Raw genomic sequence first — 24,721 nt, 5'->3', positions numbered from 1 at the left:
AAGCTGTGTTTCTTTGAAGTTACTCAATCCTAGTTTACCACAGAAACAACTGCGCTGAAGTATTGTTTAATTTTACTGTTGTAGTTCCCCATTGACATTGATGATTTTAGCGGTAAACTCAGCATTCAGCCTTCACATGGGTCTGTCCTTGGCAGAAGTAGTTTAGTTCATCACACAGATGGACACCATACAGGCACAGCTTTGGAGTATGAATGTGTGTAAATGTTAGTTAGAAAGCACTCAGGTGTAGAAAAAAGTACTCATATGGATCGGTTTATGAGGCATGTTGTATAAAGTGAGTGCTCAAGTAGAGTAGAAAAGCACTATATAAGAACCAGTCCATTTACCAGAACCAGTGCTGATTCTCTGTTTTCTGTTCATCATACAGTCTAACTCTTAGCATGTATCGCTGTGCTGAAGGAAGGATTTGGACTCATAGTACAGGATGCAGGAGACAGGACATGAAAGCATTTGACTTTTATTACTGCTAATTTACAAAGACACAAAAATAAACACAGAGCCAGGTCAGAGCTACCACATACACAACGGGTATGAGGGGACAACGCAACAAGGAATACAGACAATCAAACGGTTGTCTAAACAAAAGGGAATAGGGTAAAGTGGAAACATCTGGCAAGAAACTGAATACACTTAAAAGAGGGCACAGACCAACATGGGGATAGAACGGGATCAAGCAAGACATAGCTAGCAGAAAGCAAAAAATCACCATAATAAACAGAAGACTAAATAACTATAATTAAAGATAGATAGATAGATAGATAGATAGATAGATAGATAGATAGATAGATAGATAGATAGATAGATAGATAGATAGATAGATAGATAGATAGATAGATAGATAGATAGATAGATAGATAGATGTGGATGCTATTGTCCCACCTCGCCAGCCCCTTCTCAAAATGAATTTCTAGACACTTGCTTAGTCTACTCTTAATCCAAATGCCCATCAAAACATGACACCCCTGGCTTGAAATTAATCAACCTCAGCCGCGTGTTTGGCACTTAAACTTGCAATAAAAGTTCATTTACATCTTTAGCTGATACTTAATTATTTTGGAACTCAACTTTTAATTGCCCAACATGAACTACAAGAAAATTACACTGATCCTCTAATTAACATCTTCTAATAATAAAGCCTCGAGAGTGGTGAATGGGAATGAACTGATGGACTATTTTGTCAACTTGTTATTCTGCTGGTCTTCCGTCTTGCTGGCGTTTAGTATGCATCACATGTCTTTATTATTGCTCAAACCCCGCATTTCTGCGCTGTGTTGTCTCTAACATGCTTACATGCTGTTTGGGACCCGGATAATAGCTCATTACGCCTCTTCCATGAACCGCCTAAGCCCTCAGAGTAGACTCTGACTCACCTGCCACACAGTGTGCAACAGTCAAACAAGTTACAGTGCTTTCACCATCAGCGTTATGAATACACTCCTACCTCTGTGTGTGTGTGTGAACTGTACTGAAATCTGAGCTTTGGGCGGATTGTTTTGCAACCCTTTTACTTCCCCTTCTCTGTACTACTACGCCTGGGTGTCACCGTTGCTACAAGCATGCTATTATCCGCAGTGAACGGTTGAAGTGGACTTCTGTGAGTTATTACTTGGTTTTTCTATACCATCGCTGTCTCTCTGTCATCATGGGTGACTACAAGCCAGCCGAAGCATTAACCCACAGGAGAAGAGCGACTCTCGCAGTGGCGAGAGCTGCGACTCTCCAGCCGATGAACAGGAGGTTTGAAGGGGATCGTCAGAGCTTGGTGGCCGCAGACATTAGCTTTGAAAATGAACATAACAAACATGACCATTCACTGGAAATAAGCCGGAATAAAACGAAGAACGATAAGAAGAAACGCAGGAATGATATAAGTGACATGTTGAGGTGAGCTGGATAAACTTACTGAAGTGTTGCCCAGTTTGAGGAAAGTGGGAAGAGTTTTTTGTTTTTCCTTCAGGAAAGATATGACAACATGCTGCCCGTAGCTAACGGCTAATGTTGTATCTAGCGTTTCTTGATGCTAGATACGTGTCCTTGTTATTCATTGTCGGTAACGACTTGGTTCAGGGTCGTGGGGGGACGATCTGGACCAGAGCCTGTTTATTTTTCCACAGTTGTCACTCATTCATTCATACTTACACTCCCGCTCTTCTTTAGTGCTGCTGGGCCGAGTTCCAGGAACTTTAAGATCGGGTATATGTGTCTCCAATAAATAAAATGCACAATGTGGGTTGTTTCGTGGGAGGCTGTGTAAAGGGGAACCCTATGAATAGGCGTGAATTAACTTAATCTTCTCAGACCAGTTATGTAACACAAACAGCCGATATAACACTGTTTGGTTTGCAAAAGTTTCGCATATTCGTTTATATTGCTGATTGCTGAAGCCTCATCAGAAATGGCCTGGGTGGAAGGGTGTAGTCAAAAAGCAGTTTTTAATATAGGGAAACAGGGAGGATAAAAGTCTGAGGAATGCCAAACTACACAAGAACTCCATTGAAAATCAGTGGCAACAGTTTCAATTAAGTGATGAATCCAAATTTGAAATTCAAATTATCACCAGTATGTACAGAGGAGGTCAGGAGAGATGCACAACAGTGAGTGTCTACAGCCATCGGTAAAAGAGATCTGTGCACATATGAATGTCTACAAACCTCAAGCAATTGAAGCAGTGCTGTAAAGAAGAGTGGGACAAAATTTCCCCACAGTGATGTGAGATAATAATAAAAACAGACAGGAAGTGATTACTTAAAGCTCTTGTTTCTAAAGGTGGTTCTACAAGCTGTTGATTGGGTTTTACTTAGTTTTACACAGGACATGTTTGTTGCAGGACTATAAAAACCTTCACAGAGCTCCTAGCGCATCTCACTGTGTATTTAACTTTGTCCTATTGTTGCAGCTAGAGTTCGAATGAAAATCAATGCAACATAAATACATTCATTTTTAATTGTCTCACTCATTTACTGTATCCATCTGATTTATTTCAGTAACTGTCACAAGACACAGGAGTCCCTGCTGAGTTCAGCCAGTGGTTATAAAAACTACAGAGGAGTCCTCAACTGGTGTGTGGTAATGCTGGTAAGACACAGACAAAAGGAAACATGTGTTACCATGAAAATCCTAAAAAAAAAAAAGCATTTGACAATCTTGTTTTGTTGTTTGAGCACATAAGATGATATTTTTGTTGATATTTCAATGAATTTCCAAACATGGCCAACATGTATCCAGTGACATAAAGCCAAGCGTCTTTCCCATCTCTATTTCCCACTCATGTTTTTTCTTTAATTTTAATTCCAGCAGCTCTTAGTGTGGGTGTAATTGTCAGTTTTTGTGTTTTTGACAGATGTATTGTATGAAATTATGATTTTTATGATTACAATGTACATGGAAGTAAATGGAAGTCAGGATAAGCAGTCGAAAGAAAACTGGTTATCAGCTTGCTTTCAGCTGCAGCCCCGATGGTGTTAGGGTTGCAGCATAAGTTACCACGGTGATGTACCCCAGTAAGATGGGAACCACCTTCATAATACAAAAACCCAGTGTTAGCCCCCAACTGACCTGTATACAATGATATCCTGCTTCGCAGTACAGGCCTGTCAAGTGGACACCTCCAAGCTATTAGTAGAACAATCTGTCTAACCACACTTCCTGTAATTAGACTTTTTGATTATTGATTTTTTTCAGTAAGATAAATCTTATTTTATTGCATATGACTTAATATCAGTTTAGCAATTAGTATAGATAGTAATGGACTTTTGTGATACAGACCATCCACTGTCATAGACTAATACACTGAGATAATTCAATATTGCATTAAATAGTAAACAAAACGATTGTCCGGATTAAGACCCTGATTAACTTATCTTCTGATATATGGGCATGACCTCCGACACTTCTGCTGACCCTTGTTTGTACTAATGGTGATTGTATAAAAATGTCACCAGCGTTTCAGCCAACATTCATCCTGATAAAATGCAGAGTTTTCACTGCATTTCATCCAAGTGAAGAGGAAAAAAATATGCAGAGTCACGTTTTGCTGTCATTACTGTTGTGCTGCTTCTGTCCACTCATTTCCTCTTTGTGCAGAGTTTCCTCTCAGGCGGGGCTCAGCAGCTTTACCACAGACACACACACAGACACACAAGACACTAAAGTATTTTGTTCAAGTTAAATAGTTCAGGCAGATAATTTTTCACTCATCAATAAAAAAAACCCTATGAGCTTTAGCCATAGTCAGGAATCTGTTGTTCATCTATTCCCCATTCACAAGAATGGCTGCTTCTCCAAGAGTATTGGTCAGATTTTTAGTGAAACCTCAAACAGTTCTTCATTGAAACTGTTCACACGATGAAGATCACATTTGTTATTTTGCGTTGCAACGCTAACTGCATTGTGATGAAGTGTGAACAGATGAGCTAACTAGCTAATGTGTATTTTCTAGAGATGTCGAATAGTGTACATCCACCATAAAATAACTGACCTGTTAGTGTCAAGCTTAGCACATTTTGCAGTTCTTTCTCGCCCGTGCTTGGGAGAATGGGCCAATTATAGCAGGAAACGAGGAGATTCAGGTGGTGAACCCCGCTAATCCAACAAATCATTGTGTTCATTATAGGAGGTTTTTCCTTCATTCTGACAGACCCAGAGATTTTGTGTTTGGTAATAAGATATTACAATCCATTTAGCTGAGGAGAGCAAACGGACAGGATACAGCAAGGAGTGCAAAAGAGGGGAGCAAGAGAAGGAGACGACCATGGAGGAGAGAGTGATACAGAACGATGAGGCAATTCAATTAAAGCTGAAGGCTTTAAAATGAGAACCATGAAATAAATGTACATGTGGAGAACAGTGTAAGGAGGATTGTTGTGCAAGAAATATTTATCATTGTCTGTCTTTTTGTTACAGGTACTGAGCAACGCGCGCCTCTTCTTAGAAAACCTCTTACGGTGAGAATGTTTTATTAGCTATTATTTCAAAAGGCTTCATGGACTACTTTTACCCAATGTGCCATTCTTAACATTAATGAGGGTGGTGTTTTAAATGTGACACGAGGTTCATGTAACTCATCTCGTCATAATGTCATTTGTTACACTTGTGGGGTTTTTTTCCTCTCAGAAGTTAAAATAACCGCTGTGGAAAATATTATATATGAAGCAGAAAACTGAGCCAGCGCTCAGTTTTCTGCTGCATCAGTTGTTACTTACATTGAAGCTCAGATCTGTAAAAACACACCTGTCTTAATTTGGATCCTGGCTTTTCTTTTGGCCATCGTTCTTTGTTTTGTTTTTTTAGGTACGGTGTTTTGGTCGATCCTGTTCAGGTGGTTTCCTTGTTTCTGAATGATCCCTACAGCTGGCCAGCAGCTTGCCTAGTGATTGGTAGGTATATTTTCTGTGTAACACTTCAAAATAATGGAAATGATTCAATATTATTTTACACTGATTATATTATTTCTGGGTTTAAAAAAACATAAAAATCTCAGCTACAAAACGTGCACGAAATGCTTGTATAACCAAGACCAGGATGACCAATTTTAAGTGATCTTAAGCAGTAGTATTCCAGGTTGTATGAAGGTTGGTGACTTTTTTCACTCATTTTCAGTCCACTCCTTGTACCTGAACATGTTCTGGGGAAAGTTTTAATTTAGCAAAGAACCAGTTTTAAAATAAAATCCTTAGAAACGTAATAACATCCTATCACCAAAACAAGTGGGGGACAAAAGTGTGATATGTAAGTGTAAATGTCAGGTCATGCAAAAAAAGTTACCTACAGTAAATGAACAATGTTTGAAAGTCTTGCCCTTAAGCTATAGGACAAAAACAGAAACTGATAGATCCATCTGGACCTTAAGTTTATTGATCTACTGCTTATTAGAAAAGGTCTCACGGGAAGGGTGTCTGCCAAGAAGTCAGTCATAAGGAGGAGAAACTGGGAGACAAGGCTGTGGCACGCCACATTGCACAAGAACTGAATAGAAAATCAGTGGCAACGAACTAATGGATTGGCTTAAATTATCATCACTATGTGTGGAGAAGGTAAGGAGAGAGGTACAACAGCGAGTGTCTGCAGCCATCTGTAAAACACAGTAGAGGCTCTGTGATTGTTTGGGGCTGAATTCAGTCAGTGGTGTTGGGGATCTTGATGGATTTCTGTATACAGAAGAGTACCGTACCACCAGATTATCATCCACCATGCAGTACCATCGTGAAAGTGTCTGATTGGCAACAGCTTCATTGTTTTCACCATGAGAATGATTCCAAACCCACTGCCAGAGCAGTCAAACACACAACGGAACAATTTTAAAACAAAAGGCAGCTAACGTTCAAGAGCTTTGAATGTCCTCAAGAAGCCTGGAGAACTATTCCTGAATGACTGCTTAAAGAAATTGAAAGGACTCTTGTTTAAGAGAGGAATAAAAATGATAAAGAATAAACAAAATATTGACTTTCAAGCTTGTTAGAATTATACAGACTCTGTTTTTGCCTTATGTACTGTATTTTCTTTTATGTTTCAGTAATTCGTTGCGATTTGCGAACGACCTAGCAAGAACGTTTCAGAAAACTAGGTGGAAAAAACATTTAAAACTGATTATAGAGCCACTTCCTTTAAGGCCTACCCTGCTATAAGACGAACACATGCAGTTTTTTTGTTTTCCGAGTACTTACTTTTATAGTATATATTGCAGTGAAGGTCTGCAGTAGTGCAGCTTTCAGTGTCTCTAGAGGGACACTCACCTGCCCTATATACTGCACACTGGTGTTCTCCTGCAGAGAGGAGGAGGGAGTAAGAGAGAGGGATGAAGAAGAGAAGTAAGGAGGAAGGATTTAATGGAAGCCAAGTTAAGTAAGTAAATTTGTATAGATGGTTGGAAAACAGGACAAGAACAGGCAGAGAGAGACGGGGTAGAAAGAGCAGGAGAGTGGTGGAGTAAAGTGCTGCATCAACTCGGGACCGGAGAAGGGAAAGGGAGGGAGGAGGAGAGAAATGGATGGAGTTAAGGCAAATGACTGCACAGACAATAGGTAAGAGGCAGGTGAGGATGGGAGTCTGTTTACAGTGGCATGGACTGTAAAGCAGCCTATCCCCCGAGGGCATTCAGAGAGTCACTGCAGTAACTTACGCACACTCCCACACACACAAACACAGTCTACACTTCATGAAGCCTACCAGCAAAATGGGCAAACTTTGGAAAGAAAGTTAGACATTAAGAAAACTCTATTGTGAGTGATAAATGTTATTTTACTTTGCTGTAGTAAGTGCATTGCTTCTACAATATATACCTGAAGGCACCAGATAAAAGGTTTGTGTGTCTAACAGGTGCTAAATTGAGTTGTTTGTTCCAGTTTCATGCAGTTTGGGCACAATACAGTAGTTGGTATTTGGCAAAGAGGCTCAACAGATGCTTTGCAAAAGAAAAAGCAGTAGGGAATAAGATTTGGGCTCTTCTCAGATGTTCTTTTGTCTGGTTTCTCTTCTTTGCATTTAAAAGTCTCTTATTCTGTGAATTGTTCTTATTATTATACAACGACAACGATGGCAATAATAAAATTGTCAAAGAAAACTGTCCTAGCAATAAAGATCCTTATTTAAATGTATTAAATTGTTTAACTTTTTTATAATTTAGCACCAATGATCTTGATACACTCACAGTACTTTGTAAAATTTGCTGTGTTATCCTTTGCGACACTCTCCTTTGCATATTTGCTGAAAGCGTGAGTTGTCCTTATGTTAAACGCAGCCTAGTTAGAAGACAGGTTTCCTGACTCCATACTTTTCTTTTTCCTTCCTATAGGTGCATTTAAAGATGAGTATAATGGGAGTGTATTGTGAGGTCTGATGAAGTGATGCCTACAGGCTGATTAATTGCTTTCGTTTGTGCACAGTAATCTTACTGTATAGACTCTGCTGTGCCTGCAGCGCATTTCCTCCTTCCTGTCTTTGATGTGCCGTGTATACCACGAACTCGAAAACAACCATGTGACTGAATGACTAAAGACATTGATTCGTAATGGCAGTTATCAAGGGTGACACTGTTGATGATCACATGATGAACCCCCCCAAAAACAGAGTTTATACAATTCTAACAAGCTTGAAAGTCAATATTTTAGCATGACCAACGTGATCTTCATCACTGCCTGAACTCTCTTAGACAAGATTTCTTGTCATTTCTTTAAGTAGTCTTCAGGAATAGTTCTCCAGATTTGTTGAAGTCCATTCAGAGCTCGTCTGTGGATGTTGGCTGCCCTTTATTCAGTTTTCTGTCAAGATGATCCCACACTGCTTCAGTAATGTTGAGGTCTGAGCTCTGAGGAGGCCAGTCCATGATTGATATTGTTTCATTTTGTGTTTTGGATCATTGTCTCCACCACTGGCTGAAATGCAGCCCCAAACCATGACAGAGCCTCCTCTGTATTATGACTATAGACCAGGGGTAGGCAACTCCAGGCCTTGAGTTCCGGTGTCCTGGACGCTTTAGATGTGTCCATGATCCATCACAGCTGATTTAAAGGGCTAAATGACTCCTCAGCATTTCTTGAAGTTCTCCAGAGGCCTGGTAATGAACTAATCATTTGATTCAGGTGTGTTAACCCAGGGTGTGATCTAAAACCTGCAGGACACTGGCACTTGAGGCCTGGAGTTGCCTACCCCTGCTATAGACAGTCAGTGATGTACCTTGGTCCTGATCTGTACATACTGACAACAATTTGAACCAGAAAATTTACATTTGGACTCATCGCTCCGTAAACCCCATTGTCACCAATTTTCAGTCCAGTTCTTGTGTAATTTGTCATACCTCAGCCATTTCTCCCCATTTCCCTCCTTAAAAATGTCTTCTTGATGGTCACCCTCCCACTGAAACCATTTCTGAGGCTTCAACAAACAGATGGATTATCTGAAGGTCCAGATGTACCTCGCAGGTCCTCTGTCAAGTCTTTGCTGGATGTTTTTTTTTTCCCCATTTCTTAACATAACTTTTAGATACTGAAACAGATATTGATACAGGTAGATGCAGAGACAGAAGTAGATTTTCATCTGATGTAAGTGATATGAAACACTGTATATCATCCAAGATTTTGGTTGGTAGCTCTTTGGGAATCACCTCGTTGCTGCAAAAATATTATGTTATGCCTGTTAAACCATGTTATCCTTGTAATTTTGCATAGTTTCACCTAATAAAATTGGAACAAATGGTGTGATTTTTGTGAGAGGCTGCAAGTAATAAAAGGCCTAAATATATAATTTTTCTAATTTTTCTATGTTGAAACAACACTGGTTTAGCCCTTGAGTTAGGTGCTTTTTTACGGTATAAACAAAAAAAGAATAACCTTCCTCTGATGGACTGAAAAGGAGTGAAAAAGCAGACAGTATCCAAAGGAAAACTTTCAAAGACTCTCAGAAAGCCTTGAGAACTATTGCTCAACACCACTTTAAAAATTACAAGAAGTCTAGTTCCTTGGAAGCAAAGTAAAAAAGAAATGAGGTGTTGCTCAAGACTTTTGCACAGTACCATACATCCCAAAATTAGACCTGTCTTTCTGAAGTGTTGATATGAAATCATACTGTAGAATATCTTCTTTTTTATTTTATTTTATTTTCTAAAGCTTCACTAAAGAATCTTCTTGATTATGTTACTTGATTGATTCACTTGGGATTTTTCTGTCACAGTCATTTGCTCCATGGCCTTTTTGATCTTACATATTCAAGTAAACAGTTTAAAGTACACTCATTTATTTGATAACCTCCACATCATACAAGTTGTCAAAAGAGCAGCAGACACTGAATATGGAGATGGATATACTGTGCAGGAAACAAAAGATAAAGAATAAAAAATGATGTGATTCTTTGTGTGTGTGTGTGTGTGTGTGTGTGTGTGTGTGTGTGTGTGTGTGTGTGTGTGTGTGTGTGTGTGTGTGTGTGTGTGTGTGTGTGTGTGTGTGAGAGAGCTTTTCCACACACATCGACTGGTCTAGTCACTCAGCTGTCTAGCAGTTGGTATATGCTGTGAAACACATATGCTCTGTTATTGCCGGTTCATTTCTTTCATCAGGTGTTGCTATTTAATCATGTGAAAGTCTGTGTGTGTCTGTGTGTGAGAGACACCATGTTGCTCAGGTTTCAGGAAATTTTCAGTCAAAACATGAAATTGGTATATTCTCTCAGCACTGCTTTTAAAACGTAGAAGTCACTGACTAAAATGATGGAGTTCTGCTGAATACCAGTGTTTTCGGAGCCAAAATGTCTTCAGTTCATGAGCTCCCTAGTGTAAATACAGGCTGAAAAAATGATCACTGAGCATCAGCACTGACATGGTTCATTTTGTCCGACAGTGTCCAATGTGTTCATTCTGGTGGCTCTCTATACCGAAAGGCAGCTGTCGAAGGTGAGGAGAGAAACCCTGCTTGCACTAAAACGTGAGAGCAGTGTGAATTTTAACCGGACTGCTGAATTCAGAGCACTTTCCCAAGTCTCGGGTGGGATTATTTTCCTAAAACTGTTCTCTAAAGCTGACTGTGGAGCTGACCCTCCCCAGTTGCATCTGCAAATGTGAAATGGTAAAATGAGAAATTAGTTTCACCATCTACATTTGGGCCACATTCAGTTATGCTCTGCCTGTTTGGCACGAATTGGAACAGTTTTTTGTTGTTTTTTAACTTAACTAGGCCAGAATAACTTAAAATGTGATCTGTGGTGGGGTGAGAAGTAAAAAATGGTTAAAACATTTAGTTTCTGTAATAATTGGCAGTGTTTTAGAATTAGGTCACCAGTAAATACCCAAGGCTAAAAGCATGCGACCAAAACGGAGGCAGTTTTGTAGAAATGGATACATTGTTAAGATAAAAAACTCCTGCTGTTCCTATGTTTGTTTGTTTTTTGGACACAGGGTTCATTCAGTGAACTTGTGGGATTTCTGGTCCATTTCATTAACATGGCCGTTCTGCTAACGTTCCCTGCAGCAGTGGTCCTATTGGTTCCCTCCATGACCTCAGGTAAAATGTTTCCCTATTATTCAACTGTCCTCCCTGCAATCTTGTTCCTAACAACTGTACATTACTGCGACAAATAATTTACTAAAATGGTCTCATCTCTTATGCAGCCAAAACATTATCCGTTCACTCGTAGTTTACAATGTAGAAAATAATTTAAGGGTAATAAAGATTAAGAGAACATCCACTTCCTTGCCCTTCACAGAAACACGCAGCCAGTTCGGCAGTGCAGTAAAAGGCATCTCTGATACAGAGTCATAATTGGAGTCGGTTAGTGGTAATGGACCAGTTGGTCATGACTGGATTGTTTCCAGCTGGCTCTGAGGAGAGGAGAGGGGAGGAAAGGAGAAGAAAGGATAGGAAAGGAATGGAAAGGGGTGTGGCTTGCTGTGCAGGGTTATTCAAGGTTCACTACCTTCTGTCTTCATCATACACGCAACATGATTGACCCATGATGAACTGGGAATACAGCACGCCGTATTTTTACAGGAAAGACAAGTAGACAGAAGTCCTCATAAATTTAATGAGAAATACTCTTTAAGCACTTTTTTTTTTCTTTTACCATGAAACAATCACATTAATGTGCATTACTCTGTATAAAAACAATAGATTATTGCATCTACTGAAATGTTATTGCTTGATGACAATAATTTGCTGTGTCATCGCAAATTTCTTGATGGTGGTGGTGGTTATCCAAATTTCACTGTTTCCGCCGACTGACTGGTTTATACTACGGTAAAATCTTAGCCTGTACCGGGGTGTAGAGTTTTAGCTGGAACACGTAACGAACTTGACAAATATTTCACCGACAAGGTCACATTTGTCACTTAATCCACAAATGTTCCACGGTAGGAGTGTTTTATGTCATGGACTTGATAAATGTATTTAGTTCAGTTGTTTTGGCACAGCACCAGTCCTTTACTCTTCAAGCTTTAGTAAGCACACCTCTGACTTTAAATCAATCAAAGGACATCCATGTTGGGAGTTTCCTATGTAAGGCTGGTTTATTTTATCCCAGAAAGTCATTGTTTCCCCTTTTGGGTTATTTTTTTCTCTCCTCTTCTCCTCCCTCATCTCATCTGTTCTCTCACTGGGAGGTGTAGAAGTAAAGGAGTCGGTCCATCTGTCTGTCTGTTTTCTCTGCACTGCTGTTCGCACAGGAAGGACAATTGACAGAGGGCAGGTGTGTGTATGTACGAATATGTGTGCGTACTGATATTAGGTTTTGGGGGCATATATTAGGGATGTTTTCATAGTCACATTGTCAATTATCATGTAAATGCAACGTCCTGTTACAAAACACAGCTAATTTTGTGTGTCTGTGTGACAGACGGAGAAAAAGAACACATTTATAGATATTCAATCAAATTTGGTAACATACTACTAAACTTTACTGTTATCTGCTGACATCATTTCATTATTTCCAAAGCTTTGGATTGGTCCTTTAATGCATCATGGCTTTAAGTGTGTGCACCTGGGTTTGAGTGTCCTTACAGCAGTGTTTCTGATAACAGTGCGAATTTGAAAAACTGAAAAATAAAAATCACACAGATATTCAGACGTCCACATAGATGGTGTAAAGTGCAGTGCCACATACATTGTGTATTTTTATAAGCAGGTGTAAACCACCCTCTAATATTCTAAAGCACGCTCTTACTCAGCTTATCAAACGACGACTCAGAAACTGCATGCATAAAGCTGTCAAAGCTTTCTTTGCATAGTGTAGTACAGCGTTAGGCGACACCACATCTGAGAGGGGGCTGGTTTTGGCATGTTTTTCCCCACTCAGGCTCGCCTCTGTGTGCTTATTATTTATTTATTTTTTTACGATTCCTATCTCTTGAGTCACTGTCTTGAAGAAAATCTAGCAGTTTAGGAGCCACACTGAGCCAGAGAGACAGATGGTTAATGGATAAGATCTGGTATGGTTTGCTGCCAGGTGTGCTGACCTCCTCCTCACCCTGCTGGCACAACAGGCAGTTTTTGTTTGTGCGTTTCTGAGTGTTTGTGCACGTATACGTGTGCGTGTTTGTTCTCTGTCCGGCTTGATCCCTTTCTATCAAGCATATGGTGACTATTGATAAAGCCCTGGTAGGCAAGCTGGTGTAAGCGTGCGCTTGCAATTTACTAAATATGTTTATTGATCTCCTTTCAAATCAGCTTTTCCTCATTGGCCAATTAGCACAAACTTTGGCACGGGTTTCTGAGTGCACATTCTCTCAAAAAAACAACAACAACATGGTGACTATGTAATAATGTCCTTGGCATAGTTAGACTGCTTTTATACTTTGTGTTGAGATGATTTATTCAGCTGTTTGTTCCAGATCAAATGACAGCCTCTCATTGTCTGTCTCCTTTCCTTTTTCACTCTCCTACCTCTCTGCTCTGTTTTCCATCCTGTCCCTGGCTCTGCTTCTAACGTACATCCCATAATTTTTTTTTCCTCGCATTGTTCTTTTAGTTTTTATGTCCTCATCCATTCTTCTTCGCTAATTTTTCCTTACTGTTAGCATCCCCTCATATCTTCCTCCTCATCTTCTTCTTAGATCACATATGAGCTAATTACATGTTTCTGCATTAGTTTATCCACAGTGCTAATCCTTACCTCTTTTTCTCCCTCTCCCCATGACAGTTGGTGGTTTATTCGTACTTGGTACTTACACCATTATCTTACTTAAACTGTACTCCTATAAGGATGTCAACTTGTGGTGCAGAGAGCTGAGCACTATGAAGGCAAAGAAACTGTCCAGGTCACTGTCTTGTAAGTCACACATACGCATGCTTATTTAGATTTATATTTTACACTCACTGACATCATAAGAAAGTAAGCAATATACATTATCATTTTGTTTTTATACTCGAAATGGCTTTTAATGTGATTTAGTTTCTACCCAGAAAGAGGTTTCAGTATATCGCTCGTGCTGTTATGGTGACATCTACTGGCAGATAGTTGACATCACAGCTTTCTGATGAAACTTACATGAATGGTGTAAATTTTATTTATGTCTGGTACAGGCCCGTCAGAACAGCGTTTCTATGAAGGTGAACGCAAAGTGTGCTATCCTGGCAACCTCACCCTCCGAGGTACTCAGAGCTTTTATTATCATTACTGTTTGCTGGGATGTGAGTTGATTGTGTTTCTGTGATGCACCACTGTTTCTGTTTTACTGTGTCACATGTTCTGGTTAACACACTGACTTTCTCTCCACCTCTGTAGACATGTACTACTTCATCTTTGCGCCAACTCTGTGCTATGAGCTCAACTTCCCCCGCTCTCCAAACATTCGCATGAGCTTCCTGCTAAGGAGACTCTTTGAGATGGTGAGGAAATATCTCATGTCAGCATCACCCATTAAACACCTTTAGTGTAGCTGTGTGTTCAAAGTAAGCACAGACACACACTCAGACGATTAGAAGTATCACCTAAAAGTGCTTAAGTGCTAGATCACAGTATAAAGGTGGCATATTTCTGCAGAAATATTGGGTTATGGATACGATGCAGTGTATGTACAAGTTTGATCAACAACACAGGGCACAATCCCAACATGTCACACAAACAGGTGCATCCTTTAAGAGTGGAACTGAAAAAAGGCCATTTATATCACTGAAATAATGTCACTCTATCAATTTGTGCCTTTCTCCTCAGCTTTTTTTCACCCAGCTGTTAGTTGGACTCACTCAGCAGGTACAGTCGGATAAACCTAAACATCACCGTTTAAAATGTGTACATTGCAGCTCATGTCTTAAAGTAGCTTGAGTATTTTTTTCTCTTTCTGTCAGTGGATGATTCCCATCATTCAGAGCTCAATGAAACCACTAGAGGTAAGTCAGGCAAAATGAGACAGACGCTACAAGGGTGAAGTGGTTTTAAACCAGATGTGTAAAATCTGTTCAAGTATTTTGTGCCTTAAAAATAAATTCTGTAACGTTCACACCAGCTGCATAATTTTGCAAATTTTCAACCTTATTTGCAACCAAGCTCAATTTTCCGCTCAGATCTGACCAATCAGACCACAGCATTTGGCAACAAGTGCGCTCTAGGCTCAAAGCTCCCACAAGTGTTGAATTTACAAAAACATGTAAATAGTAAACTATAATATATTATTATTTTTACCTCAGACAACGTTCCAGATCAGTCGGCTCAGTGGAGGAAATCCTCCTTGCTGCTGCATTCTCGTGATAATTGCATGAAATTGAAGTTATGCAACAAGTTCGGATTTAAAAATGCATGAATTTCTTCTCACTTTTTAGGAATGTGCTTGGTGTGTAACGACCTTTACTGTGTGTTTGTCAATTCACGCCTCGTGTTTTCTCTCCTGTAGGACATGGATCTGTCCAGGATGACTGAGAGACTCCTGCGACTGGCTGTGCGTAAACACTATAACATTAAGCACCGTGACATCAAAACAGAGCTCCAGTTTTGATAAAAATGTGAAGCAAGAGATCAGAACTGTTAATTTCCAGTTCTTGTACTTGTCAGTGTTTTGGACTTGCAGTATAAAGCTACAGTTTATTTATGACCAGAGATCATGCTACAACTGTAGTGCAACTTCTCAGTCATCATTAAAGCAAATACATGCATGTAGTGTGCGCGCATATGCCAATTTATATTTAAGCTGTAAACAGTTACTGCGTATACTGAGCATGCAGCAGCATGTTGGGTGAGGGTCATGTGTTGTTCTTGTTCACGAGACTTGAACTTGTCTTTCCAGGTTCCTAATCACTTGCTTTGGCTGATGTTTTTCTATTGGTTCTTCCACTCATCTTTGAACTTCACAGCTGAGCTGCTGCGCTTTGGTGACAGACAGTTTTACAAAGACTGGTGGTAAGTTTTTGTCTGTGTTGTTTGTGATTTTTATGAGGTGTGGTGGACTGTGCTCAAACACTTTTTCAGAGTAGCTCCATGCGCTAATAACTGCATGTGTGCATAAGAGAGCGGATTTATGTGCATTCTCATGAATGTATTTGGTTTATATCAATGCCATTTGTATAATCAAAGCAGTAAACTTATGAATCAGTTTGTGTATTTCTAATATTTGTAAATAGGTGTCAGTCAGTGGACTGTGGAATAATTGCTTTTATTTCCTCCTTTCTCATGAAAACAGATTTCCTTATGTCTATCAATATTAATCAAGCTGCTTTAAATTCATTATTTAGAGGCTGTAATCCAGCACACTGTTTGATGGCTTTTTATTATTATTTTATTTTTTTTATAGGAATTCGGAGTCGGTGACATATTTCTGGCAGAACTGGAACATCCCAGTGCACAAGTGGTGTCTACGGTAAAGTGAATTATTCACACAGTAGGACATTAGAAGGGAGGAATTAAATTATAGGACTCGGCACAGGAGACGGCGGTGAATTTGATGCAGCGGGATGCGCTTAACAAGGCACACTGATGTATTTAGGAAGTGGATTCATCTGGCTATAATTGAATAAGCAGCGGTGGTAAATACAGCAACAGGAGCAAATACATTTCTATTAAACAAGATGAAGTGAACGCGGTGCTTTCTAAAGTGTATTTTCTCTTAGAGAGACAGAATTACAGCAGGTCTACTGTAGTACACACGGTAAACAAATTCTAGTTTACTGAAAAAATATAATTTGTTCTCAGAATAATCTCTCTGATTTGAATGTAGGTATTCACACATTTTTATATCTGTTCTTCTGTGTCTTGCAGCCACTTTTACAAGCCGCTTCTGAGGAGAGGATTCAGCAAAATGTTCAGCCAATCAGCTGTCTTCTTCTTGTCAGCCTTTTTCCATGAGGTAAGAATAGAGACCAGAACTGCTTTTTCTGCTGAGCTTTCACTGTCATTCAAAAAGGGAAAAAAGTAGCAACCAGGTGCTGCTAATCAAATGCACTGATTGGTTAACTAGTAAAGAAGTGTTAGCACCTCTATGAGAGCAGAAATTTTTCCTCTTCGCTCATCCGGAGCATTTACTGATGTTCAGGACATTACAGAAGTTTTGTGGTTCAGACCACAAAACTTTTGGAACAATGTTGTTTAGACAGATGAGACCAAAGTGACCAGAACAAGAACACAGCATATCAGCACAAACTCTTCATACTAAATATAAAGCACAGTGGTGGAGGGGTGATGATTTGGGCTTGTTTTGCAGCCACAGGACATGAGCGCTTGCATTCAGTGACCTGACCGTGACCAGTGTCTGGGTCATGCAACAGGACAATGGTCCCAAGCACAGCAGCAAATCTACAACAGAATGGCTGAAAAAGAAATGAATGAAGGTGTCAAAGTCCAGACCTCAATGAACTGAAACAATGTTGTAAATAAGTGTGGCTCAAAATGCCTCCATGACTGATAAAGTCATACAGAAATTATCTGCTTCAAGTTATGAATCATTGGGTGTGTTTTGTTTTTCACAGGATTGCATACAGTGCTGTGAAAAACATTCTTTCTTACATGGCCGCACGTTGACCTGGAAAAAATACAATGTACACAGTGTTGTACCTCTTTATCAGTGTGGTGCAAGTTGTCAAGCATATTTCTAGAAATTATAGCTGAATATTGATGATTCTGATCTGATTTCTTTCCCTGTGTGTTTCCCTATCTGCCAGTACTTAGTGAGTGTTCCCCTCAGGATGTTCAGGTTATGGGCTTTTATGGGCATGATGGCACAGGTAAGACAATAAATATACAGCTACAGTTGACACAAACTGCTGTGTACTGAAATTTTTAATGTAACATGGGTGCGAATTCCTGCTCAGTGTTTAAAAATGCTAAAAGAAAAACAAAGCTATATGGAGACCAGATGTCATCATTGTATATAACTAAGTCATACAGAGGGTCAAAATACAGACGTTTTTATGATATTTCTTTGAACTGTTGATGGACATCTTGCGGTGTTGTCAGTGTTTGACCCCGAAATAATTAACTTAATAAATAGCCTTATTAATGTAGCGGGGGATGTTTGATGTACCAATGATAATCGGCTATCATGGGCTGTCTCTCTGGGTTTAATATTTACAAACAAAAAGAAATAAGAAGTTAAATAAATTAAAGTTAGGTTAATTAGGGCTGTCATTAGTGATATGTCATGATTACTCCTTGTGGGCTTTTTTTAATGATGTTTTATTCGCTCACCAGCTTCCGTTAGCCTGGTTCGTTGGCTGTTTCCTGCGTGGTAACTACGGCAACGCTGCAGTTTGGATTTCCATCATTATCGGTCAGCCGTTTGCTGTCCTCATGTACGTCCACGACTACTATGTCATTCACTACAGACAGGAGGGAGACTAATACACATGTATATTCACACAACTTGCAACACATCTTTCTTACTCAAGTGTAAATACCACTAAACTAAAGCACTGGTAACACATATTGTCCGCTACTCCTACATGTCAGGATGAGCGGGTCACATCGACTGTGTTGTGGTTGTAGTGTGTTTACATTAGACACACTGACTTTTGTGTCTTCCTGCTGGAAAAGCTGAGAATACAGTGGGGGAAAAAGCAGAAATAGTTAAATGTCCATCTTGAAACACTACTGTAACATAAGGAGAAAGGTGATGTAGCATACAGCATCATACTCAGGGGATTTTTTTATTTCAGTGCCTTGTAAAAACCTGATGGTTAGTTTGGGGATTCATGTTTATGGTGAGTTTGTCGTTATTGGTACTGTGAGAACAGCAGACACAGGGTCTTCTTTACTCTATTTCTATAAAGGGTTTACTTATCTTTAGCATGTGAATCACAGTGGAGACACTGTGCTTGAACACTATGAAATGCTAATATGACACCATGATTCAAAGGGTTGTTGTTGGTTAGGAAAGAGATCTATGATCCAATCATTTTTCACTTTGTGACCGAAGGGGCCTTAAACTGTTTGGTTTTACTGTGAGGGGAGGATCATAAGAAGAATGTATACTTCTAGGATTTTATTAATGTAACTTTCTCTTTCAAATTGTGGTTATTGGTTATAAAGTCTGTGTGTGTATGTTTGGGGTGTTTTTTAACTGAGAAGCTGCCATGTATCAATTGCGGCACCACTTTTTTTTGTACTGACTTTTTTAAAATTTTGTATGACAACAAAAACGACTAATGTGGTAAAAACAATTACAGAATGTGCTGTATTAAACACCAGACTAGTGCCAAGTAACGTCTAATGATAATTCAAACTACATTTTGTGTCTGAAAATAAAGTTTTAATTTAAGTCTTATGAAGTGTGTGTTATTTAGATTTTTTTCCCATTTTGGCATGAACATGGTCTTTCTCATTTTAGTTTAAAAGTTAAAAAAAAAGATTAAAAGTAAATAGACAATATTTGGTATTGAAAGTGAAATATACAGAAAACAAGAAGACAAGTGCAGCGTTCTCATAGCCTTCATGTATTTTCTTTCCTCCGTGCGGCCATATGTAAATATATTGCTAGAAAGGGAAGTTGAGATTTTAACTTTGTAAAAAATTTCTTTTGCACATCCTGTTTACACTCGAAAAGCCTTGATAGCATTGGTTTGGACTCCTTTTTGCACTCAGAGCTGCTTTCATTCTTTGTGGCAAATACTCAACAAGGTGCTCAGAGATTTTTGACACAGATTTGTCAGCTGCACATCAATGATGTGAATCTCCTGTTCCTCCACAATCCAGAGGTGCTCTGTTGGTAACTGGAGGCCAAATGAGTGAACTGATTGTAATTTTTAAAAAACAGTCTGAGGTGACAGGAGCTTTGTGTCAAGGGTGCGTTACCTGCTAAAAGCAGCCTTCGGTATCTGTGTGCACTGTTCTCATAATTTGGTTGTATAGTCAACAATGCTTAGGTAGGCTGTGGTATTTAAATGGTGCTTGCCTTGTACTAAGGCGTCCAAAGTGTGCAGAGAAAATTTATCCCATGTCATTACACCACCAGCAGCCTGAACCTTTAATACAAAATATGAGGGATCCATGCTTTCATATTGTTAAAGCCCAAATTCTGACTGTCATCCACATGGAAATCGGAAATCCAGACTTGAATTACAGCCTCAGTTTCCTATTTTTAGGTGACTGGAGTGATACCTAGTGTCAGATCAGCTGAAACACTCAGTTTATTTAAATCCAGGTTGAAGACTCACCTGTTCTCAGCTGCATTTGAATAAAGCACCAAATCCACACTTTAAGCTTAAATTTCAAAACTTACATTAAACTACTGATTTTATCTACTGTTCTGATTTTATCTGTTTTGATTTTATATACTGTTGTTTGTTTGTTTGTTTGTTTGTTAATTAGTTAGTTAGTTTATTTGCTTGTTTTAATCAATTTTAAATCATGCTTTTTATTTGTTCTTGTTTCTAATGTCTCTGTAAAGCACTTTGAATCACCTTGTTGTTGAATTGTGCTATACAAATAAACTTGCCTTGCCTGTGATCTGCTGCTGCTGTAGCCCATCTGCTTTCAGTTTTGTTAAGGTTGTTTTAACTATGTCAAGCCTAAATGTGCTGCTGTGTGTTGACTCATACATACTTGCATTCATCTTCAGTTGAATGGTTGTATGTAACAAAGTGAGTGTATATTTTAGAGGCCCAACTTAAAGTAGATCATTTAAGATCAATTATAACTTTCACTCAGCTTCTCGCTGTTAAACTTTCCACAATGGTGGAAATTTTTGCAAATATCTGAACTTGAAGCAGCTTTTGGAAGACGATGTTTCAGAGCTGTACTAATTTACTGTGGAACTGTATTGCCTTATCTCCTTAGATTTCTGTAGACTAGGCAGATATTTAAGTCTATGAGAAAAGACAATCTCCGAGTTGGTGACTAATTTCTCTTTCACCTGTTAGTGTACAATTTGAAGGTTTGTAATAATTAGATTAGGAGACAGTAATTTAACATTTACCAAATTAGAAGGCATACAGTGGGGCAAAAAAGTATTTAGTCAGCCACCGATTGTGCAAGTTCCCCCACCTAAAATGATGACAGAGGTCAGTAATTTGCACCAGAGGTACACTTCAACTGTGAGAGACAGAATGTGAAAAAAAAAAAAATCCATGAATCCACATGGTAGGATTTGTAAAGAATTTATTCGTAAATCAGGGTGGAAAATAAGTATTTGGTCAATAACAAAAATACAACTCAATACTTTGTAACATAACCTTTGTTGGCAATAACAGAGGTCAAACGTTTACTATAGGTCTTTACCAGGTTTGCACACACAGTAGCTGGTATTTTGGCCCATTCCTCCATGCAGATCTTCTCGAGAGCAGTGATGTTTTGGGGCTGTCGCCGAGCAACACGGACTTTCAACTCCCGCCACAGATTTTCTATGGGGTTGAGGTCTGGAGACTGGCTAGGCCACTCCAGGACTTTCAAATGCTTCTTACGGAGCCACTCCTTTGTTGCCCGGGCGGTGTGTTTTGGATCATTGTCATGTTGGAAGACCCAGCCTCGTTTCATCTTCAAAGTTCTCACTGATGGAAGGAGGTTTTGGCTCAAAATCTCACGATACATGGCCCCATTCATTCTGTCCTTAACACGGATCAGTCGTCCTGTCCCCTTGGCAGAAAAACAGCCCCATAGCATGATGTTTCCACCCCCATGCTTCACAGTAGGTATGGTGTTCTTGGGATGCAACTCAGTATTCTTCTTCCTCCAAACACGGCGAGTTGAGTTTATACCAAAAAGTTCTACTTTGGTTTCATCTGACCACATGACATTCTCCCAATCCTCTGCTGTATCATCCATGTGCTCTCTGGCAAACCTCAGACGGGCCTGGACATGCACTGGCTTCAGCAGCGGAACACGTCTGGCACTGCGGGATTTGATTCCCTGCCGTTGTAGTGTGTTACTGATGGTGACCTTTGTTACTTTGGTCCCAGCTCTCTGCAGGTCATTCACCAGGTCCCCCCGTGTGGTTCTGGGATCTTTGCTCACCGTTCTCATGATCATTTTGACCCCACGGGATGAGATCTTGCGTGGAGCCCCAGATCGAGGGAGATTATCAGTGGTCTTGTATGTCTTCCATTTTCTGATGATTGCTCCCACAGTTGATTTTTTCACACCAAGCTGCTTGCCTATTGTAGATTCACTCTTCCCAGTCTGGTGCAGGTCTACAATACTTTTCCTGGTGTCCTTCGAAAGCTCTTTGGGTTTGGTCATGGCGGAGTTTGGAGTCTGACTGTTTGAGGCTGTGGACAGGTGTCTTTTATACAGATGATGAGTTCAAACAGGTGCCATTCATACAGGTAACGAGTGGGGGACAGAAAAGCTTCTTACAGAAGACGTTACAGGTCTGTGAGAGCCAGAGATTTTCCTTGTTTGAGGTGACCAAATACTTATTTTCCACCCTAATTTACGAATAAATTCTTTACAAATCCTACTATGTGAATTCATGGATTTTTTTTTCACATTCTGTCTCTCACAGTTGAAGTGTACCTCTGGTGCAAATTACTGACCTCTGTCATCATTTTAGGTGGGGGAACTTGCACAATCGGTGGCTCACTAAATACTTTTTTGCCCCACTGTATCTAATGGCTCACATGGCTCACGAGTTGGGAGTTCGTCTTGTAATCGGAAGGTTGCCGGTTCGAGCCCCGGCTTGGACAGTCTTGGTCATTGTGTCCTTGGGTAAGACACTTCACCCGTTGCCTACTGGTGGTGGTCAGAGGGCCCGGTGGCGCCAGTGTCCAGCAGCCTCGCCTCGCCCAGGCTGTGGCTACAATGTAGCTTGCCATCACCAGTGTGTGAATGGCTTTTGGGGTCCTTAGGGACTAGGGACTATACAAATACAGGCCATTTCCCATAATTGCCACTGTATAAGATCACACTGCTGATAAAAGTTACTCTATTAAAGGATTACTTTTTTCTCAAACTACCACCCTACCGAGACTTCACCATTCAGAGAATCATACCTCAAAGAACATTGAGGAAAAAGACAACTACTGCAGTTTCCTTCCAGCTTTCTCCTAAGCACTCCTTTCACCCCTTAACAGTGTTCGATGTACAGCAGTGCATAGTAATTTTACACCTGTATGTACCGCCAGTGGCTCCTGTCATTAAATTCAAGACCCTGTTGTCTGAGGCTCTGAAGTAATCAAATATTAATACCTCCAGGCAGTGGTATAAATCTGTAATCAAGATGATGATGATGATGTCTGTGACACTCACCACTTAGCTCTTCTTTCAGCTCCTTTATCAAGATTAGAACGATCGTGTGATGCATTCAGAAAAGCAAATTTACTTCCATCCTTGGATGATGGGTTAATGCTTCACTTCACCTGCATCCCAAATTACAGTGAGAGTCATATACATCATGTATTTTCCAAAATAACCTCAAATCTTACTCTCCTATTTCTTTTACCAGTTTATTTTTAATGGTTACTATTTAATGTGTGTTTGGATGATAGCAAGGTAAAAGCAGAAACTGCAAAGATATAATAATACATCCAGACACAGTCATTAATACTCATACACTTCAATCTTTAGTCACAGACATTTACCAAACCAGGGTTTAAGGACTGATAGTCATGATGATCAGGCTCACTGCCTACCTGGCTAAATATTCAGTGTAAGACAGTGAGAGTTTATTTTAGTTTTTTATTTTATCCAAGGGCACAAAACCAGATCACATTCTCACTTTCTCTCCATGTGCTAGTAGATTAGTCATCCATAGGTGTGAGGACAGGGCTGTGAACCTGCATTTTGTCAGGTTGACAGAGAGTTAAACATGAAGTCTGGGACAAATCATAAAGTTTCTCAAGTGTGACATTTGGTTAAACAATCATCACGGGTGATTAGACTGTAGATAAGACAGGGGACTTTGGATATGTGAGGCAATCCCTTCAAAACAAAAATAAACAGGTATAATTTTTTCTTTAAGGACTTGGTAGGAAATTGTACAAGGCTAGTTTGGTTCCTGTCTTTAAGGATATTATTGTTTCTGTAGAGACTCCACAAGTAAGTTCACGTTTTCCTCTTGTGCTTGTTGTCATGAGGGATACATGTAGTTGTTTACAGAATAATTTAAAAAATCTCCTCATTCCCGTTAAACAAGGAAGGCAGGAGACTTTACTTTTTTGCTGCAGATGGCTGCACCAATGTAAGAAATGCAAAAAATGTCAACATCTGTTACGAATCATCGGTGTTCAGAATGATATAAACCACACCTTCCAGATCCTCTTACCCACAGATTGATGCACCATCTCTATAACAGCCTTCATTCACAAAGACATTATATACTGTAACGGTCTGTCTTCTGTTTACCCACATGTGCAGACATATATATTTACTCCATGTTTTTCTCTGAGTATTTCTCTAAAATGTTCCCGTGCCCTTGCTCCATGCACTTCTTTCCATTCTGTTCTTACCCTGCTCGTTCTAACAGGTTGATCCATGGCGCTTCTCTTGGCATCTGTTATTCCGGATCTTTTCTAGCTAGCCTGACAAGTTATGAGTGATGATGATTCTCCTGCCAGGAAACCAGGAGACCTAAACCTGTCCCATTCTGCAAGACTGATGGATGCTTGAACCAGGACTAGTTATCAAGAGACAGCCCGAGTTTTACATTTGAATGTGATTTTTAGTCAGACCAGTGTATTTACTTCCTGTATTTAGGTTATGGATAAAAAATATAAGATATGCTAAATGCTGCACATTACAGGAGACATGATGACAATAATTAAGCATCCATCAATTTGAGTACATTACATTACATGAGTTTTTCAAAGTTTGTAATGTAATTGTTGCTTGTAAATACATTTAAAGCAATCTAATCATGTCTTTATACATT

General features: G+C 39.6%; 1 protein-coding gene across 2 annotated transcripts; it reads left to right on the top strand.

The window, feature by feature from the left end:
* The first annotated feature begins 1,519 nt into the window (after nucleotides 1-1,519).
* On the top strand, nucleotides 1,520-19,183 carry LOC113032298 (diacylglycerol O-acyltransferase 1-like). 2 transcript variants are annotated; one of them, XM_026185124.2, is made up of 17 exons: nucleotides 1,520-1,905; nucleotides 3,006-3,096; nucleotides 4,924-4,964; nucleotides 5,311-5,396; nucleotides 10,347-10,399; nucleotides 10,901-11,006; nucleotides 13,636-13,764; nucleotides 14,019-14,087; nucleotides 14,221-14,324; nucleotides 14,650-14,688; nucleotides 14,784-14,825; nucleotides 15,326-15,370; nucleotides 15,716-15,828; nucleotides 16,220-16,285; nucleotides 16,684-16,771; nucleotides 17,583-17,645; nucleotides 18,112-19,183. In XM_026185124.2, exons 1-17 carry the CDS (start codon nucleotides 1,664-1,666, stop codon nucleotides 18,259-18,261), a joined length of 1,527 nt encoding a protein of 508 aa, XP_026040909.1. In that variant the 5' UTR covers nucleotides 1,520-1,663; the 3' UTR covers nucleotides 18,262-19,183. The 2 variants fall into 2 exon arrangements, with proteins under 2 accessions (XP_026040909.1, XP_026040910.1); XM_026185125.2 differs by lacking the exons at nucleotides 17,583-17,645; nucleotides 18,112-19,183 and adding an exon at nucleotides 17,126-17,292 and having other exon boundaries at nucleotides 1,530-1,905.
* Nucleotides 19,184-24,721: the final 5,538 nt, after the last annotated feature.

This window comes from Astatotilapia calliptera, chromosome 11, assembly GCF_964374335.1.
Source record: "Astatotilapia calliptera chromosome 11, fAstCal68.1, whole genome shotgun sequence".
Lineage (NCBI taxonomy): Eukaryota > Metazoa > Chordata > Actinopteri > Cichliformes > Cichlidae > Astatotilapia > Astatotilapia calliptera.
This window is presented reverse-complemented; position numbering and strand designations above follow the sequence as displayed.

Bases quoted from the DNA above. Each gene is read 5' to 3' on its own strand.
- LOC113032298 (XM_026185124.2), top strand. From the start codon at position 1,664: ATGGGTGACTACAAGCCAGCCGAAGCATTAACCCACAGGAGAAGAGCG. The intron at 16,772-17,582 runs GTAAGAATAGAG...CCTATCTGCCAG, and splicing joins TGTCAGCCTTTTTCCATGAG to TACTTAGTGAGTGTTCCCCT. The intron at 17,646-18,111 runs GTAAGACAATAA...TTCGCTCACCAG, and splicing joins TTATGGGCATGATGGCACAG to CTTCCGTTAGCCTGGTTCGT.